The following is a 20,499-nucleotide window of genomic DNA, read 5'->3' on the forward strand; positions in this document are numbered from 1 at the left end:
GGATTACCAGCAAGTGCCACTCATCTGGCATCATTTGTGACACTTGAAGAGAACTCCTACCCTCCAGGCTTCCAGGTCAAGTCTCCTTTTGGAGTAACCTGCCCAGTTTTGCATTTACAACGGGTTGCTAATCCCTGCTCACTGTGTTCCTAAAAATAAACTAGAATTTCCACCATTAATCCTAAAGACAGTGGCGTAGGCCTTTTTGTCCCTTGGACTGCAGACCCTTTCCCTGATTATGAGCAAAAGCCAAACATCCCCTTCACATCTTGTTCTCTCTATGCTTAAATCTCTAAAAGCCGTGCTATCTTTGCTTCCCCAGCTGTTCTTGGGGAGAGAATGGAGGAGTTGGCTTGTTAACCTGTCATCTGGTGTGTTCTCTGGTCAAGTGTAACCTGCACAACTCACCATAACCCAGGAAAACTTAAGCATTTTAGGTGAAAACTTGCAATAAATTTTTATATGCACACACTGAAAGTGACCTCAGAGTTGGGATATGCCTTTACTTCAGTATCCTAGCAACCAGAAAGAAAAATCTCTAAGTATGATTGGTAGCTGCCTTTGCTTTAAAAAGATCAAGTTTTAGGAATGAGGTAGTTTATAACAAAGACATCTGAGTTCACCTTTTGCTAGTTATATACTTAACCTCTGTGTTGTCTATTTGCTTGTGTGAAAAGGCAATTAAACCTGTCTCAAAACTATTAAATAAGCCGGGCGGTGGTGGTGGTGGTGGCGGCGGCGGCGGCGGCGGCGGCGGCGGCGGCGGCGGCGGCGGCGGCGGCGGTGGTGGTGGTGGTGGTGACACACGCCTTTAATCCCAGCATCGGGAGGCAGAGCCAGGAGGATCTCTACGAGCTCAAGGCCAGCCTGGTCTACAGAGTGAGTTCCAGGACAGCCAGGGCTACACAGAGAAACCCTGTTTCGAAAAACCAAAACCAAACCAAACCAAACCAACAAACCAAACAACCAAGTGGACAGCAAGAATAACAGGCTCTATGCCAGAGGTTCTCAACCTGTGGGTCACTACCCTTTCAGCAACCCCCACCCCCACCCCAAATTTGCAATTCATAACAGTAGCAAAATTATTTATGAAGTAGCAATAAAAATAATTTTATGGTTTGTGGTCACCACAACATGAGAACTGTATTACAGGGTTGTGACATTAGGAAGGTTGAGAATCACTGTGTGCCTACAAGTATGAGTAAGCCCTTATTGTACAGTAAGGTCCAGCCTGCCTGCTCTCCACAGCTCAGAGCCACATTCACTTACCAACCAGCACTGCCTAGACAGCAGGCAGCTTCAAGTCTAGTGAGGCTGTTATGGTTTGGACCTGCAGTGTCTCCTGAAGGCAGCGTGTTGAAGGCTTGCTCTCAGTGCGGCCTTGTTCAGAGGTGCCTGGATCATGGCGGCTTTCATCCACGGACAGATCTACGTGGATGTGTACTACGAAGTGATGGAAAACAGGAGGGGCCTGGTTGGAGGTAGTGAGTCACACGAGGTGTTCCATTGGAAGGCTAGTCCATTGTCCTCCTCCCTGACTGCCATGAGGCCAGCAGCCACCTCTGCTATATACTCCCCTGGTGTGAAATGTCTCAGCTCAGACCCAACACCATGGAGCCAGGCAACCACCAACTGAAACCCATGACGCCATGAGCTCAAACCAACCTTGCCACCTTCGTCTGTCCCAGGCATGTTGTCACTGTAAAAAAGGCACCATCTACCTTTCTTTTTCACCAAGGAAGACTTAAAGCACCCTGTAACAAGCGCACAGGAGCACAGGCAGAAAGCTGAGGCAGGTTTTTGTTGAGGTACTGCTACTGCTCATAAGCTATTTATGTGAACCACCAAAGAGGAACCCTAAAAGAAAATCTCTAACTTGGAAACATGCCTAATTAAATCTTCTACACTAATTTTTTGAAATGCTAATTTTATACTGGCAAGGTAATTACATGGGTTGTGTAGATGATTCAAACCACATACGGCTTTCACTTAAACGCTTTCTGCAGTCAATATTCAGTAACTGCTCATTTTAAAAAGATTGCAAGCTGCTTTCTTCCCTTCCTTTGGGCCTACAATTCTGAGTTCTGAGGGTTGACATTAGGGGGTCACAGATTCAGTGTGGTCTGGGAAGATGTGGTAGAAATCAGATCTTTGAGTTTGGTTTTGAGATAGGGTCTCACTGTACAGCCCTGGCTGGCCTGGAACTCTCTTTGTAGACCAGGCTGGCCTCGAACTCAGAGAGCTCCACCTGTCTCTGCCTCCCAAGTGCTGGGATTGAAGGTGTGCGCCACCATCGCCCAGCAAGATCAGAGTTCTGAATGGCTTGGGATAAGTGTGGTCAGAGCCAGTGTGGCTGTGACTGAGGACCCATCTAGCAGAGATGAGATGCCTAGTGAGGAGGAATTGTGAAGTATGGAAAGGATGAACTACATTAAGTGCTCATTAAGTTGAGTTTGGTTAAGTTTGAGTTTGGTTTTGAGATAGGGTTCTCAAATTAAGTTCTCATTAAGAACTTATTTTTTTTTCTTCTTTCTTTCTTTCTTTTTTTTTTTTTTTTTTGTTTTTTTGAGACAGGGTTTCTCTGTGTAGCTTTGTGCCTTTCCTGGAACTCGCTTTGGAGACCAGGCTGGCCTCGAACTCACAGAGATCCGCCTGGCTCTACCTCCCAAGTGCTGGGATTAAAGGTGTGCGCCACCACCGCCCGGCATCAGAACTTAAATTTTATCTAAAGGAGCATGAGCTTCTTGGAAAATGCCTAATTCTTGATCTGAGATATGTAAAAGGCCAGGTGACTTTCTAACAATTAACATACCCCCCTAAATAAACCCTCAGGTCAGGTGGCAGTATAAAAGGCACACACAAGTCACCTTGAGAAGACTCCCACAAATCAATTCTGGGGACTTGCAGCACTAAAGTAAAGGACAACACACGGTAATGTACTCTGTGAAGGAGGAATCTAGGAGTCTCTACTGACAGATATGGACAAAAGGATAGTTCTTCCTTACAGCAAAGTCCTAAAGCCATCAACTTGCCATCTGGTGATGGAATTAGACGAGGATTGCCAATGGACTCAAAACTAGCTGTTGGCAATGAATGAAGCATTTACAGCTGTTAGGACTCTCCTCCCAAACTGCTCACACTTGAACACTTCCATCTTTTATTGTGTGTGACGTGTGCTTGCGTGCAGACATGTGCATGTCATGGTGTATGGTAGGGGTCAGAGGACAGCTGTGTGGAATTCTTCTCTCCTTCCACTTTTACGTGGGTTCCAGGATTGAACACAGATCATCAGATGTGCACTGCAAGAGCCTTCACTTACTGAACCCCAAAGTACTTCTTAATTACTAGCTTTACAAAGGAGAAGCTCCCTGGATTTTATCCTAATCAAATGACCAAAGACAATAATAGTTCCAGGGCAGATATTACTTATCTCCTGGTATAGCAAAAGTACCTGGTATGTCAAAAATGTAATATTTTTGACAAAATGTGTGTCCTGACTCCACCTGTGAAGAAACAGCACATGAACCCAAACTGATACTTAAGTAATTTGGTCTGTGCCCCTTAAGTATCAAGGTCACGAGGTCAAACACCAAAGAACTATTCCAGATTGGAGGAGACCAAAGAAAGAGGACAACTAAGTGCACCATGTGACCTAGGACTGGGCTAAAGGCACACACAGGAACATTAATGGGGACAACCAATGAAACTTGATCTATAGAGTAGACGTCACTATTATGACAATATTAACCTTCTGAATTTAATGGGTGTACTACAGTCATATACAAGTAGAGGTTTCCAATTCATATAATAGAGAACTCTGTGTAAATATCTTGGTATGAGCTAAAGTTTTCTCCTCTGGACATCTTTCATTAAATTTTAGAGTCTTCAATTTTTATTCTATTGAAGAAATGAAGCCCTAAAAACTTTCATTTCTGTTAGTTGCTGCTTTACGGGAATTCAACTGACTTTTGTATACTGATTGTGAATGTAAGAACTCTGCTAGACTGTGGATCTTAACTGACTCATCTACACATCCAATAACATCAATGCACAAAAATTATCTATTTTTAGGGAAGGGAAAAAACCAGAATTACTTGAAGCATAACTTACTTACAAAGACATGGCAGTTCAAATTTGAAGGGATGTGTAGTTGTATAAATGCTACAGCACAGTGATGGCTGGGGATAGTGTTGTCACGTGTGTAAAGTCCAAAGGGAGTGAGGGACAAGTCAATCGCTTGTGAGATCACTAGGCCAATCCCCACCGGGACCACAGTATCTCCACCGCAAAAGAGTTAGCTTGCCTATGCTATATCAAAGTCATTTAAAATAATCACACGTTCTGCTAAGTTTAGGAAAGTATGATCAATTTTCCATAACTGCTTGCCAGAAATTTCCATAAAGCTTTCTCGTGGTCTGAAAGCTCTTTTCCTGGACTCCTAGCTTCTATCCTTTCCCCTTGCTCACATTGATTTCCTTCGTCATAAAGTAACTCCCCAGTGGGTGCCTGCCTCTGTACTGGGTGGCAGGCACAGTACATACCGTGGGCACCCCTTCTTCCGAGAAGCCTGCTTACTGCTCCCAGGAAAACAGAATGGGCTGGACAAGCCCTAAAGGTAGCCCCAAAGGGGAACTGTCACTTATGTAGTGGGCAGAGAGGCAGCTTTATGCCATAATATATTCATTAGTGACCGGGCTGTCTCCACATAATCCAACTGGAGTTAACAGTACATTTTACAAGTCTTAGTGTGGGGTGGTGAAGAAGTTGTGGAGATGGCTAGCTATGCACAACTGCATAACAATGTGAACAGGCTTACTGTTCCTGAACCACACATAACAATGATTCACATGGTGCTCTTTAGGTGTATTTCACAGTAAGAATTTTTAGAGGGGTAATTGTTATTGTTAATACTCTCTGATAATAGTGAGTGCTCTCACAGTTAAGAGCACCAAACATCAAAATAGGACAGCCCTTTTGTTGTAGGTTTAATTCTGCTGTGACATCTGTGGGACTTGGAAGCATGTCACCTAAGTGTCTATTGCCATCAGTGGCAGGGGATAACAAACAGCATGCTCACCCGCCCATTACAGGTTGCTATGAAACTTGTAAAGTCTGCAGCATATAGAAGGGGCTCAATAAATGTTGGCTGATTTCATTTTCATTTTACGTTTTCACAGCAATAGGGTGTGCAATAAGGAATGAAAACAAAGTTTCATCATGAAAATGCTGCTTACTCATTTCTCCCTGGTTCAGAATGGCACAGACTCCAACACACCTTGTCACAAAACACTCCATGTTGTAGTTAGGGGATGCAGGACCCAAGTGCTGACCCCTAAGTCAATGGTTAATAACATCAAAGGTCACAACGACAGCGCAGTCCTGCCAGACAAGCCATGAGAGCCTGAAATAATTTAACAAGTGGATATGTACATGTATTTATCAAATACACAGGTCATACAAAAGCATAATATAATTCACACATACAAAAGGCTACTGTATTTGTTGTCCCTTTTACATCCTATTTTAGACAAAACAATGACAGAGAGAGTATCAGGAATGCACAAGTTCTGAAAACTAGGTTGTTTTTTCTTAAGAAACAGATCTGATCATCTACACCTCTCAAATTTCTAAACTCTTGGGATCAACTTAAATAAATCTTCACTCATTTGAATAACTATACATTTTCAATGGTTGAAAGTCAGGTAGAAAAAGTATATAAAATGATTCATAAGTCAAAACATTTCTTATAAAAGGAACAGTTTAAACAAAACCCGGGTAATAAAAAGAGGAAATGTATTGAATTTTAAAACTTCTGAAAATAGTGTCTTTTCTGGACCACTATATAAAATATTTAAAAGTTAGAACTGTTCAAAAACAAAAGTTTATATAGATAAAACTAAGATAAAACAAGCCCCTCAAGCCCCTACAAATGTATTAAAAACATCTAAAGCCAAATAAAAGGTAACGGAACTACACAGTTCAGGTTTAAGTGCATTTTTTGGGTACAATTAAACCACCACATGTAAAAATTGGCAATTAAAATATAATTAAATACAGATTGGCAAACCTTTGGCCATTATGTAAATATTAAAAAGTGAATTTCCAATGGAAAAATAAAAGCTCACATACATACAACTACAGAAGCACAAATGGTTGAAGATGCCCCATGAAACTGTGGGAATCACAGCCCATGACATCTTCCAGGAACTAGCGTTCAGAAATACTTTATAAATATGCACTTGATCTCACTCTGCACAATAAAGCTCATTTTCCCCAACTGCACCTCCTGCTAAAAACTATCATATATTAAGGATGAATTTAAATGGATCATTTTATGAGGAAAATCAACTCTTAAAAAACACAAATCCACGCATTTTCTTTACAACTTCAAAGATCATTCCAGTGAGGCAGAAACACGGCCTTGTCAGGACTCTCTCCGTCCCACATGATCAACAAACAACACAATGACAAACAGCTTTGGCAATCCTATACAAAGGGCCCTGTCCAAACATTCCTCTCACAAACAACGAACAGAAAAAGGAATCTGACAACCCTACACAAACTGCGGGACCTCATCCTCAAGGTCTTCAAACTGCTGCATTCGTTTTAGCCGTGGTCTCTGGCAGGTCGGGGTCCCCTCAAGCAGGCCAGGCTCCTCAGAGTTCTCTTTAGGTTGACCACTTGGCTGCACAGGACAGGCTGATGTGGCACTCAAGTCTGGGTCTGATTTGGCCACAGGACTCTGGGGAGCATGCCCCGGGGCAGGAGGCCCAGCTGCCGTGGGCAATGCTGCCTTCTCCTCAGGCCCCCTGACACTGAAGCTGGGATTAGGTGGTTTGTAAAACGTTGTCCAGTGCTGGGGCTGCAATGTTCTGGGTGCCCTGACAGCAGCCACAGGACAGGAATCAGAGGACCTCCGCTCTGATGTGTCTCTTGCTGACCTGGCTGGCTCTGCGTGTGGTTTACTGGCCTGGGTGCCACCACTGGAATGGTCCTCGCTATTCCCAATGTTTGCAGTCAATCCTTTCTCAGGGTGTGCACTGGGCACAACCAATGGAGTCTTGGCAGTAAAACTGTTGCGTTCATATTGTTTATCCCAGGATTTCTGGAGACTTTGCTGGTCGAAGCCATTCACTTTGGAACAAGTAGCATTTGAGTTGTCTTTTCTATGAAGACCTTCAGCAGCAAGACTCTTGCCAACCTTGTCTGACTCTCCATTTCCTATGTTCCTGCTGCTCCTCTCAGGAGGAGAACTTGCAAGCAGCAGCAGCCGATCTACAGGCAAACTCACAGGCCTCATCTTGGTCCTTGGAGTATGTCTCTGCACACTGTTTGCTGCCCTATCAGATTTCAGCAGAAGTAGCTTGGGGCTTTTACAAACCTCTTCCATCTTCTGTGATGCTGACTCAAGCTCTGGGTCAAAAAGCAAATGCACTTGGTTGTCTGAAAAAGAAAGTAGCTCATGATTAACACTAGAATCCATAGACAGACACTGGATAACAAAATAATTTTATAAAAATCCCCAGCATGGTATTCTCAGTTGTCTATGCATAAGACCTAGCTGTTCTTCAAAGACACAGTTGGAATTTAAAAGTTCATTTAAAATTTTATGTAAAAAAAAAAAACCAAAAAAAACCCAAAAAAAACCAAAAAACAAACCACAAAGCATTTACAAATTAGTTAAAAACAGAACAAAATACAAAAACTACTTGTCTAGTAATTTGTTTTAAAGTGCTTCCCATGAACAGGTATTTTCTAGGTCAAAAGATTCAACAGGAAGACACTGGTAAGGAGTTAACTCAGAAAAATCACACCACCTCAGGCCAACCAAATGTGGGCGGGCCTGAATCCCAGATCTCAAGACATCCCACGTGAGATGTCTTTAGCTCCCTTCATTCCACCGTGAGGGTGCTCACCACAGCTCTCAGAGCTAACCAACTGTACTGCCCACTAGGTCAAACTAAGGATGGAAACCTGGGCTTTAGGTAGAACACTGTCATTCTCAGGTGGTCTCAAGAGCACTCACCCCGAGTCCTCAGCTTTCCATAGCCTGTCTCTTCCAATTCTGCAAAGGTTCTGCCCTTGGCCCCCAGCTCCTTGATGCTAAGACACAGCAAACGATTGGCACCCTGATACTGTTCTGACTCTGAGTAGCAGCTGGTCATGGCCCTATGTGTGGCTTGAGTCTTCTGCTCTGTGACACATGCTGGACATGGTATACAGGTGAGTACCAGCGTCACTTGTCAGTCATCAGCTCATCTGACCTCTGTAACCTTTTTATTAAAAAATGAATTATGTGTGTCTGTGTGCACATGTACACAAAAGCATAGATGCTCTCAGAGACAAGGTGTTGGATCCCTCTGGAGCTTGAGCTGAGTTCCAGGCAGCTACGAGCAGCTGGGGTGGGTAATGGCAACCAAATGCAGGTCAACTCAGCAAGCACTCTTACCTGCTGAGCCGTCTCTCCAGCCCCCGATGACCTTCCTTCCTGAGTCCTTCCCACGGTCACAGAGGATCTAAGGACCTGACTTACTGCAGTTGGCCTGCGAGAACCAGAGTGCACGCACCCCTTCGGTTCTGCAACAAGAGTCGCTAGCGTAACAGAAAACAGCGTAGCCTCTAGGTCAGCTGCCTGCTCACCTCTTGGTCTTGGTCTGCACTGGAAAGGTCACTGTACAGTCCCTACCTGCCTTCACCTGTCACATAAGAATACTTGTGTCTAAGTTGTCATGTCGTCTAAACAGTCAAGAAAAGAACCTAGAACTATCTTGTATATAATAAATACTAAAAAAAATCCCTTCAAATTATTTATGTTTATTAATATTACTAATTGGGAACCTAATTTCATGGGGTAGTGAAAAGCAAAAACATAGGTTAGATTTATACATTAAAATAAAATTAAAATCCTACCTGAATAATTCATTAAACATACGACTTTTGGTATCATTTTTCTCTCAGACTGTTAGCTATGAGTTCCTGAATAACCATTCAGAGATTTAATATTAATTACAAACTGTTTGGCCTATTGCTCAGGCTTATTACCAACCAGCTCTTATAACTTAAATTAACCCATTTCTATTCATCTCTATTTTGCTACGTGGCTGTGGCATTATGGGTCTGCTGGCATCTTGCTCCTTGGGCAGCTGGATGGTGACTGTTCCCGACTCCACCCTTCTTCTCCCTGTCTCTCTGCTTGGATTTCCTGCCTGGCTCTTAACCCTGCCTTGCCATAGGCTAAAGCAGCTTCACTTATTAACTAATGGGAGCAACACATATTCACAGAGTACAAAATGACATTCCACATCACTCTACTCCAAGATATCTTCCCACCAAGGTGAGGAAGACCCTAAGTTGTTCTCTCAGGCACTATGGCACAGCTAATGTATGGCATCAAACAGATAAGTCAGGTAGGTTCCCTTCCTTTCTCAGGCTGTGCTCCCTGATATTTGATTACACATCAAATCTGACCTTTCTGCCAAGATAGATTACAGAATTACAGTAAAAAATGCAAGTATTTTCATGAGCATGACAGCTGCCAGTCAACAAAATCAGAGGAATATTGCTGATGGAGACGTCAGATCAAGCAAATGAATGGATGTACACCTATGTGCCCAGCGCAAAGGTAGTCCACAAGAAAAGCACATAAAAATGTTTGTAGTCTAAACTTTTCTATTTTTAGAACTCTTTTTTTTTGGGGGGGGGGGTTGAGATAGGGTTTCTCTGTGTAGTTTTGGTGCCTGTCCTGAATCACAATCTGTAGCCCAGGCTGGCCTTGAACTCACAGAGATCTGCCTGGCTCTGCCTCCTGAGTGCTGGGATTAAAGGCGTGCGCCACCACTGCTTGGCTAGAACTTTTTTTAAAAATTAAAAAAAGAACTTTTTTTTTAAAGATTTATTTTATACATATGAGTGTTTACTGCTGTACATATGTGCACCCCATGAGTGCCTGGGGCCAGTGAAAGCCAGAAGAGGGCATCAGATCCTCTGAAACCTGAGTTACAGAGGGTTGTAAGCCACCATGTAGATGCTGGGAATCAAACCTGGGTCCTCTAGCAAGTGCTCTAACCACTGAGTCATCTTTCCAGCCCACTATGGTTTAATGCCTATTAGCAGTTAAATTTAGCAATACTTTGAATCACATTACAAAACATGCTATCCATTAGCACACTGCTTAAGACTTATCTGCCTTGACTTTAACTGAACATGAAACAAAAGTCAAAACCAAACAAAATTTTAGCAGGAGCACAAACCCACTTAGCATCCCTAAGGAATCTTTTATAAATGTGAGGGACAGGGCTGGAGAGATGGCTCGGCTGTTAACACACTGGACCAGTATACACTTTCCGAGAGAGAACCCATGTTAATGTTGGGGGTGGCTGGCAGCTTGCCCAGGATCCCAGCCTCAGAAGGTAGAGGTCAGAGCAAGCTGGCTTCCAGGACTAGCCCTATCAGCAAGCCCTGGGTTTGATTAGGAGACACTGCTTTAATAAATCAGGTTGAAGCGTGACCAAAGAAGATTCCCGACACCAACCCTGGGCATCCATATGCATGTCCCCACATACATGAAAAGCATGGATGCACACACAAATGGAAAAACAGAAGAGCAAGGTACATTAAAAGGCAACTTTCTCAGTGGCTGGCACAGAGAAAGTTGTGAAGCGACAAAATGTGGAGGTCTGGACCTCCCTTCCTTGGCTTGTGTTTGTCTGCAGTACTAGGGCTGACCTGGTGCACTCACCTTGGCTTTTAATAATGGTTTCTTTGTAAAGTCTTAATTTCGTACCCATATGGCTACTCACCAATGAGAGAAGCATCACATTTTCCCAATGCATTTTGTTTGCGTTCTGATTCTTCAAATGATATAGCTAATTCAAAAGTTTTGCTCTCACAATCTGCAGTATGGAAATCCTGCTAATGGAAGAGAATATTCACACTTGTAGAAGCAAAGCACATTTCAAAAACCATACAGTTCCAATGCAATTCTTTAACAGTCAAAACTTTGGCTTAACAGGAAAAGGTGCTGTTCACCCAAGCCTGATAACCCGAGTGTGAGCCCCAGAGCCCATGGAAAAGACTGGATGTAGTGAGTGGCACGTGTCTGCAATCCTAGTGTGTCTACAGTGAGGTAAGAGGCAGAGATCCAGGAACTGCTCAGAAGCTTGCGAGCCGGCTAATTTAGAGCATACAGCACAGTAGCAGAAACCAGACCCTGACTCTACACTGGTGGAAGGTGAAAACTGACTCCCCAAAGTTGTCCTCAGACTTCCACCTGTGCTATGGCATGTGCAAGCCTGTCTTCTCATTTGTGTGCATGCTTGTACACATGCGCGCGTGCGTGCCCGCACACACACACACACACACACACACACACACACACACACACACACACACTTAAAAAGAAACCACTTACTTCCTTTGAAGAAAAGAATAGTGGTTTCATAGAATGATCTGAGTCTCTCTCATCTGGCGATAACAGAGGTCTTGGAAGATACCCTTGATCAACCTGAGGCGCAACAGCACCTGCACTCGATATAACATCTTGGGGCTGGAGGGACCCATCAAAGATCTTCTGCGAGTAAGTAATGAGGAACTCCACTAATCGTGCCTGGTTAGAATACTCAGCAAGTGACGAGATGGTGACAGGGGCAGTTGTGGGCCTTGGCCTAATGAGACTTGGTCCAAATATCACCCCCAAGTTCTTAGAATTCATCTTGTTTTCTTCGGCATGATCTACCACCCTGCAAAGCAGAACACACAAAACTTTATGAGATATGCCTATTAAAGTTTTTCAATGTAGTTTACTATGGGTTGGAAAGAGTAGATAGAAACCCGTTTCTCTAGGCTGGCACACAGGAGGCACCTGAGGGACCACATGGATTGCTTCAACACACACAGGCTACAAAAGCCTAGAAAACGGTCAAGGGTCAAGTTGTGAGAGAGATCTACGAAAAATACATATTTACTTGATTAAAATATTGATCATGTGCCAAATTTGGTTTAATAGTATTTTTGTATTAGGATAAAAAGCAAGGAGAAGGAATTACTGATATTTTCTCAGCAGATACAAAAAAAGGATCCTTAAAAATTACTTCTGTGTATGCTTCCAGGTCTATATGCTGGAAGCAGACTATTACTGTCAATTTCTTATAACCAAGGCTATTTCTCAAGCCTAGATGACTCCCTCCGAGGCCTCCGTACTAGATGGTCACTCTCACATTCCCAGCTTACTTCCAGCTCTCATCACCCTTTGTTGCTATGACGACTCACAGAGACTAGAACTTGTGTAAAAACTTCCACTTCAGTCCATTCTCAAGATCTCTGCCAGAAAGATCTAACAGGCAAATCTGAGCATGTAAAATTCCTGGCTCAAAAATCTTTAGTGGGTACAGAAGCAAGATGGCAAACAACCGTTAGGTATGCAAGATCTTCTTAGTTCCCACTGTGCGTTCTGTAGTGCAGCCTAATCACATCACTTTATTTCCTAAATGTAAACTGCTCCCACCTAGCTGTGTCTGTTATCCTCCGCCTGGAATGCTCTTCTGAGCATTCTTGGACAACTAAGTCACTACTGAGTTCTTTAAGCCTTACTTGAGGGCTGCTTCCTCTGACTTACCCCATCTTCCTTTGCATGCTGCACACACTTACTGAACAAATGATGCTGTGCTGTGTGTGTGTGCAGGTCTGTGAGCCCACGGATGACAGAAACTCTGTTTCCATCCTGTTTCTCCAACCAGAGCCAGGCACACAGCAGACATATGAGGATGATGTTGGCTGCCTGAATATACACTCACTCCCTTTCCTCTAACATGTTAGAAAAATGAAATTCATTTTAAAAATACATGAATGTACTTAACACTACTATAGTATTAAAAATGGTAAAAGTTTTGCTACATTTTATTCAACAAAAAACTACTCACTAAAGAAGGTTATGTCTATTTATGTACAACTCTTACCGCCTCAGATGTACTATGAGGTAATGAAGACTATTAAAATTCGATGCCGGCAACTGCCTCAGTAGGTCTTTGCTCCTCAGAAGGATTCGGTTGATTTCTATGCACACATGTGGGTGTTTTCTGTCTTCAGGGCTCTCCTTTTTTGCTTCTTGTTCTTCATTTACATGTTGTATCTCTTTTGCCAGGTCTATAAACTCCTTGTATAATCTGAATAAAATAAATGGTTCTGGAAGCTAAAGAAATAAAATTACATTATGAATATTGTTCTGTCTTTCTTTTTCCTGCTATAACGTTAACTATCATTCACAGCTAATCAATGATTCACCATGCTCTTTTAGGTTAACAAGATTTAAAGTAGGCCTTTAGCTGTGTATGTCTGGGGCTGGAAAGATGGCTCAGTGGTTAAGAGAACTGGCTTCTTTTCTAGAGGGATGTGAGTTCCATTCCCAGCTCCCACACAGCTGGTCACAACTGTCTGTAACACCAGTTCCAGAGGATCTGATGGGCTTCTGGCTTCCTTGGGCACCAAGCATGCATGTGGTACAGACATACATGCTGGCAAAACATCCATATAAAAAATAGTTTAAATGTATATGCTTACTACAGATATGATCTATTAGGTTAATCTGAAATCACTGTCATAAGTTAAATAATTAAGACGTTAACTAACAGACAATAAAATTCTAAAACTAAAAGTTCTACAAGGGATTTTAAAATGCTGATCTACATCTATATCCATATTCATTACCATCCCAATGTTACTACTGATTTAATAAAACAAATCCACTATAATACACAGATGTAGTCATATGTATCAGAAGGAACAGTCCACCAGAGTTTATAGTGATCAAAGAGTGACCCTAGAGATAGAGAAGTTTATAGCAATGGGAAAAGATGAGTCTGAGGGAATCTTCTAGAAAGTACTACTGGACAGCAAAAGCAGGAGAATGAGCACAGACAGAGGAGAGACCTGAGTCAGCACAGGTTGCCGAGCACCCAAAACAAAGTTTTACCTGAAAAGTACAGACATTTACTATCTACACTTTCATCAAGAAAATAGAATAAAAACATTTACAGATGAAAAAGGTCCATCTTGTCCAAGGACAGACATGAGCAAAGCGGGGAAAAGGCAGAAACAAAAATATGGGGTATTTTTTTCACACAAAGAAATCCCAAGTCAGAGGCTGTATAAATGACCAAAAGACTCCAAGACTGACATGGTAAGGATTACCAGCACTGCTCTCTACCACCATCTCTTCAACCTCATCCAGGAACAGAATGCCAGACGGGCTTAGCCCAAGTCGTTTTTGTACCTGGTTCACAACACTGTGCCAAACTCCTATAACCTCTCCATAAGCTTCTGCCTGAGGCCACTCACTTTACCCCATAGATAAATTCTTTTTGTAGCTGGCTTCCACAAATCCTGAGATCCGATATTGAGCACAGAAAAAGACAATACAGGACGGCCTATTTCCTGACCACAGTCCTGTTAGTGTTCTAGTTCCCAGCTACAGGATGGCTCTGCTTCTTGCTCCAAATATGTACTTGAAGGTTTTCCCACTGACCATCTAAAATAGCTGTTTTGAAATATCAGAGAAGACAAAACTAAACGATGATCCTTACAAACACTGTTCTGCTCACTGAATATTCATGGAACAGTTCAATACTGGCCTTCCCTTACAAAGCTAAACTTTCAAAGAAAGTCAAGTTTCTAAAAGTCAATATAAACATTTCATGTTATTTACTTCTTTATGTCTAGGAAAATGTTTATTCCTTAAATTGTTAGGAAAGGGCTTCCACCGAGTCAGGAGGCTGTAACTGGAAAAGACACATGCAGGTCTTTTGTAAGGTCGAGTAATATTCTATGTTCTTACACTGAGATGAGAAGTCAATGTTTTATTATTATTACTTCTAATTGTATATCTGACTTATTTACACTATGAACTATACATTAATATTTAGAAGACATCAGTATGGTCTATGTCAATGAAAATACAGTGTACAAGGTTATAAACTGTAAAACAAAACACAAATCACATTTTTCAATATGATGATAGGTTATACCAACTTTACCTGTCGTAGGTATAATTTCAGGACATCGCAGATGTCATGTGAACTGAATTCTGAAATGTCTACTAAGTGCATTCCATTTTCCAAAGCTTGGCACAGTTTCTCAGTTTTTATTTTGTTTCCGCAAACACGGTAAATTCCCTTGAATAGAGAAACAAATTCTGTTTTAGTTCAAATGGCTTGATGTATCTACTTCACTTTTTTTAGTATTGCAGGAAAAAACCTAGCTGGGGCCAAATAACATTTTCCAAATAAGCTGGAACAAAACCAGCTATGACAAACTGATAGCATAGTTCTCTTTTCCTTAGAATAAATAACACGCATTTTTTGTTTTTTTTTTAAATTTAAGAGGTACCTGGAGACACAAGGCTCTATTTTCAATTTCTGAGGCACATATTTTTAGTACAAAAGGGATGCCATCTGGTTCTTTTTTTGCAACTTGTATAAATTCTGCTCCAAATATGTGCATTTTCCCCTGAAGTTTCTGATGACCACAAATAATGACTAAGTTCTCCAAACACTTCCGATGACAAACGAGGAGACACTACAAGAGAATGACGGTTTAAACTCGTTAGATCGCCTAAAACTACTCACAGGTGAGCAGATGATAGGGAGACTGGTAATGTAACTGAAACAAGTATAAAGTGAATTATTTGTAATGTCTGAAACAGAACCAACAACAGGACAAAACACAAAACAACAAAAGATACACTGCAGTACAACTTATTAAGAACATATTTGTAGGGCTGGAAGAGACAAGGGCTGACCTTCAGCTCAGTGCACCCACAGAATGTCTCACAACCATCTGTAACTCCAGCCCCAGGGCATCTGATGCCCTTCTCTGGCCTCCAAAGTCACAGTACACATTTAGTGCACAGACATGCATGCAGGAATCCATCAACACACATAAAATAAAAAATAAAGTAAAAAATGTATTTGTAAAAGAACCTAATAAATAAAATCCTAACAAAAATGAAATGTACACAGTGAAAAAAACCAACACTATTTAATGACACATATGTATGAAGATGCCACAACAAAACCTAACATTTTACATTCTAATCAAAAACAGTGGTAAATACAGAGGAATCAACCAACTAAACAAGTGAGAGGCCAATGCAATTACAGACAGATCTCACCTCTTCACATTCAACGCCTGGGAACATTACGATGCCTTCACAATCCCTACATTTTGTGGGGGATCTCAACTTGCGAAACTTGTGAGTGAGAGCTGCTTTTGACATCAGTGTTTTCTTAAATGCACCAAGGGAATTGGGTCCTTGAAACAGAAATAGTACATGAGAATGAAAAGGTGACAAAAAATTTTATGTGTTCTGAGTATAATCCTAAGACTTTTCAATCATCTACACGTTACAAAAATATTACAACTATTGTCTGGGGTTTCTAACATTAAAAACATCCAACTTATAGATAAAACCACATACTTCTATCAAATGATTTAGCTGTACAGCCACCACCAAACCAGTAAGTTAATTCTAAGATACCATGACACGATGTTCTCAGAATGAGCAAGTTTATGCTTTTATTAATATGTCCTGTACAGAACAGGGAATATGTTTATGGGTGGCATTATACTCCTAAGAAAACTCAATTACTACTTCAAAAGAGCTAGTTACATGAAGCTAGCATGCCAGCAATATGTGCATTAAAGATAGAACTAGTGTTATAAAATTACAGATTAATACTAGCTAGTAATATATTTAAGCCACAGTGGAAGTCAGATATCCTATTAATTTGGGAAATTCTGCCAAAAGAGATAGGCATGAATGTACCAAATATACAAAAGCTAATTCATATGCTTTCAATTCAAGTCATTAAGTAACTAACTTTTATATCTTCAGCACCCACAACTGTCCTTGTCCTTGAGAAGTACATTTATCTGCTTTTCCAACTTGGCTTCTTGCAGTTTCTTCATTATTGGAATTATTGTTCTGCTGTACTCAAGCTAGAAGCCAGGGCTTTGTGCACAGTTAGAACGAGTTTTACTACTGAAATTTTTGCCCATAGCCTCTGCACTATTAAGAATGAGTTACTCCAGAATTTTTCATGCACCGCCACACTTTTAACGGAAAGTTGCTGTACTGAACTTACAAAAGAACACCATGTACAACCCGCTGTTCTACACACTGGCAGTATGTCTTAGATCCAGGAGTTTTACTCCTTCTTCTTGTGGACGTTATTTCAATCATCTATTCAATTCAGTATCAGTTCATCTTATATACATAAACATGCAGACATATCTAAGATATGTATAACAAGTAATGATCTAGTATTATGCATTGCCACTATTTCAACTGGGTTAGCGGGTCCTAAAAGAAGATGAATATGATACCAGCTTCTGAAGGGGACGGTGGCTCCCGTTCATCCAGATCATCAGCAGAAGACATGGTGCCACTGGACGGAGTTCGTGGAAGTTTCCGATGAAAGTCTCCTAAAAGGAAATTGTGATACCGTTCTCTGACTAGTCAGTCAAGAACAGCAGAAATAAGCAGTGATAAAATTCTTGGAATTACACAATTTGAATTATTTTATTAGCTTTGATTGAAATTTTTCTTTTACTCTCAAAATCTACGTAACAGGGGATTCAGATATTCATTCCTGGGAACAAAAAGAATATAATTAAATCTGATTTAAAAAAAAAAAAGAAAAGAAAAAAGGGGCAAGTGGTGGCGGCGCAACGCCTTTAATCCCAGCACTCAGGAGGCAGAGGCAGGTGGATCTCTCTGAGTTTGAAGCCAGCCTGGTCTACAGAGCAAGTTTCAGGACAGGCTCCAAAACTACAGAGAGAAACCCTGCCTGAAACAAACAAACAAACAAACAAGATTACCTATTCTTATGAACCCTTACTATCCAGTTCTGACAGTCAGCACTTGAGGTTACAGGCTTTACAAAGACAGGCAGCATCTTCCACTCATATTTTAATGATCTTTCATTACTAAGTTATTAGGAGATAGCTATTCACTTCAACATGGATGAAGGAAGTCAAGGCTTAGTGGGGGTGCGGGCTGTAATCCCAGCTACGTGGGAGACTGAAGAAGAAGAGCACAGGACTCAAAGCTTGCCTGGACTATAGAATAAATTCAAGGCCTGCCTAGGCAACTTAGTGAGCCTGTTTCAAAAAAAGTTAAAAAACAGGCTCAGTGTATGGCTCATGCAAGAGGTCTGAAATCCAATCCCTAATACCAAATCAAGAGTAAGGAAATGAGTTTATTTTTATAGCACCCAGAAGAGGGTAAAGTCCATGAAATATGTTACCATAAACATTTAAAACAGCTAGAGAATGTTTTATTCTGGTGAGATAGAAAGTGATATATCTATATCTATATATATGTACGTTACTTATATTTGTATATAAGTGAGGCTTCTCATGTACTACTAATGTTCTGCCTGCTGGGCTAGATGATGATTTCATATAAAGGTTTCACTGTTTTTCTTTAAATTACACATGTAGATGTATATTCTCTTATTTCAGAGATAGATCATCCTAAAAATATGCTCGTTAAAAATATCCCAAATGCCCGGGCAATGGTGGCCTTTAATCCCAGCACTCGGGAGGCAGAGCCAGGCGGATCTCTGTGAGTTCGAGGCCAGCCTGGGCTACCAAGTGAGTTCCAGGAAAGGTGCAAAGCTACGCAGAGAAACCCTGTCTTGAAAAACCAAAAAAAAGAAAAAAAAAAAATATCCCAAATGAAGCCAGGTGGTGGTGGTGCACTTGGAAGGCAGAGGCAGGTGGATCTCTGTGAGTTCGAGGCCAACCTGGGCTACAGAGAGTTCCAGGAAAGGCGCAAAGCTACACAAAGAAACCCTGTTTTGAAAAACAGAAAAACAAAAAACAAAAAAAACAAAAACAAAAACAAAACAAAACAAAAATCCCAAATGGCCTATTTAAGTCTTTCACTGAATTTTCAGTTAGACTAGATATATCTGTACCTGGACTTATAGATTCGGAATCCAGAGATCTAGATTCACTGCTTCCTCCAGTACTCTCAGAGTCACTAAACATTCCGAACTTCCATGATCTTATCAAAGAAGGACCTTTAAAAAAAGAAGAGTTAAAAACTCTGTAGATTTCATAAGGTGAAATACTGACATTTATGTTATATACAAGGAAATGATTCAAACTTTAACAATGGCTAATTACGGACTTTTGAGACTGCACACTGGTTAGAGCTATAAATGATCTAACAGTAGACTAGTTGCAGGGCTCAAATTCATTTGGTAAGCACATGAGTGCCGCTGTTCATAAAGAAGTGTTTGCTCCGGTGTGAAACGCACCTGTCATGTCTGCACTGTTAGAGCACCTGTCCTCTTCGAGTTTACTGCAACTGTCAGGGAGGCGGGCAACGTCCTCTAAAGAGTCAGCAGGTCCATATCCAGATGTCTGGGGACTACTGGCTATCTTTTTATTTACATTCCTGTAGGGTGAAAGTAAATAAAGCTCATCACTAATGGTCTATTAAGAAAACTTGTTAATAAATACAGAATAAGTAAGCTTACTAAATATTAATAACTTTATTATACAGATTCTTTTAAAGATGTAAATAAAGCTTTTAATGTGCACTTATAACACTTGAAATATGCAAGAAGTGTAACAAAAGAATAGTCAATGTTATGATTAAATTTTTCTAATATAGCATTAGTGGAAAATATAGGTTAAGTTTTTGGGATACTCAAAATATGTAGGTCACTATTTGCTATTCCTGAAGGATTTTTAAGACTCAAAGTGAAGTCTGTCTGTGTGAAAATGGAAAGCTTTGTTCTCAAGTATTTTGCATCTATTCCTTAAATGTACTAAGAAACCACAAAATAATATGAAAATATTGAAAAAAATTAAAGTTAATATTTCAGTGTAAGAAAAGACACTTTCTTATAAACTTAGTAACTCATCAAACGTTTTCTCTCTTGAAATAATTTCACCTATACATAAATTCTTACCCATCAATCTTTTCTTCTAATTCACTTGAGCTTGTAGCCTTCACAAACTCACTGTACTCCTGACCTGGATCATAGAGTTTGGCACTATCACAGAGAGACTGCAAGCTGTTGGCAAGGGATGCAGCCTGCAGCTGCTGCATATGGAAGAGGTTAACTGTTACCTACAGTCAAAGACAAGACGGACAGAACTCATGAGATACAAAATGCTATGTAAACGCATTTATGTAAGCCAGCACACCAATAAGAAGATCATGCATCTGACACACTCAACATAGACTGAGTATCGATATCAGCACGCTATGTTGACTGTGGCATGCAAACTTAGAATGGAAATCAAACAGCAGCTTTAATCTACCAGCTAAGCATGATCAATTCCAGCAAGATGGGTTTAAAATTACAACCCATATCCTTGCTGGTTAATGGCTTTAGGACATGATGTGTCTCAGGATCTCTATCTAGCTCTACCCACTACTGTCTAAACTCCTAAATGAAAAAACACACGGATAAGGGAATCTTCTAA

General features: G+C 41.0%; 1 protein-coding gene across 7 annotated transcripts in view; it reads right to left on the reverse strand.

Annotated features, from left to right (window-relative positions):
• Nucleotides 1–5,407: 5,407 nt before the first annotated feature.
• Arhgap29 (Rho GTPase activating protein 29) overlaps nucleotides 5,408–20,499 on the reverse strand; it is a 67,477-nt gene continuing 52,385 nt past the window's right edge. For 5 of the 7 annotated variants that reach the window (XM_028880069.2, XM_028880072.2, XM_037207266.1 and 2 more), the window contains 11 exons: nucleotides 19,980–20,140; nucleotides 19,320–19,459; nucleotides 18,975–19,079; nucleotides 17,377–17,475; nucleotides 16,163–16,302; nucleotides 15,379–15,567; nucleotides 15,027–15,164; nucleotides 12,954–13,186; nucleotides 11,411–11,738; nucleotides 10,800–10,911; nucleotides 5,408–7,443 (listed from right to left, as the gene is read on the reverse strand). In XM_028880069.2, the coding sequence (XP_028735902.1) occupies nucleotides 6,554–7,443; nucleotides 10,800–10,911; nucleotides 11,411–11,738; nucleotides 12,954–13,186; nucleotides 15,027–15,164; nucleotides 15,379–15,567; nucleotides 16,163–16,302; nucleotides 17,377–17,475; nucleotides 18,975–19,079; nucleotides 19,320–19,459; nucleotides 19,980–20,140 (2,535 nt within the window). In that variant the 3' untranslated portion in view covers nucleotides 5,408–6,553. The remainder of the gene's footprint in view (nucleotides 7,444–10,799; nucleotides 10,912–11,410; nucleotides 11,739–12,953; nucleotides 13,187–15,026; nucleotides 15,165–15,378; nucleotides 15,568–16,162; nucleotides 16,303–17,376; nucleotides 17,476–18,974; nucleotides 19,080–19,319; nucleotides 19,460–19,979; nucleotides 20,141–20,499) is intronic. The other 2 variants (XM_028880071.1, XM_028880070.1) reach the window with 1 other exon arrangement.

The sequence above is a fragment of the Peromyscus leucopus genome, chromosome 6 (genome assembly GCF_004664715.2).
Source record: "Peromyscus leucopus breed LL Stock chromosome 6, UCI_PerLeu_2.1, whole genome shotgun sequence".
Taxonomy (NCBI): Eukaryota; Metazoa; Chordata; class Mammalia; order Rodentia; family Cricetidae; genus Peromyscus; species Peromyscus leucopus.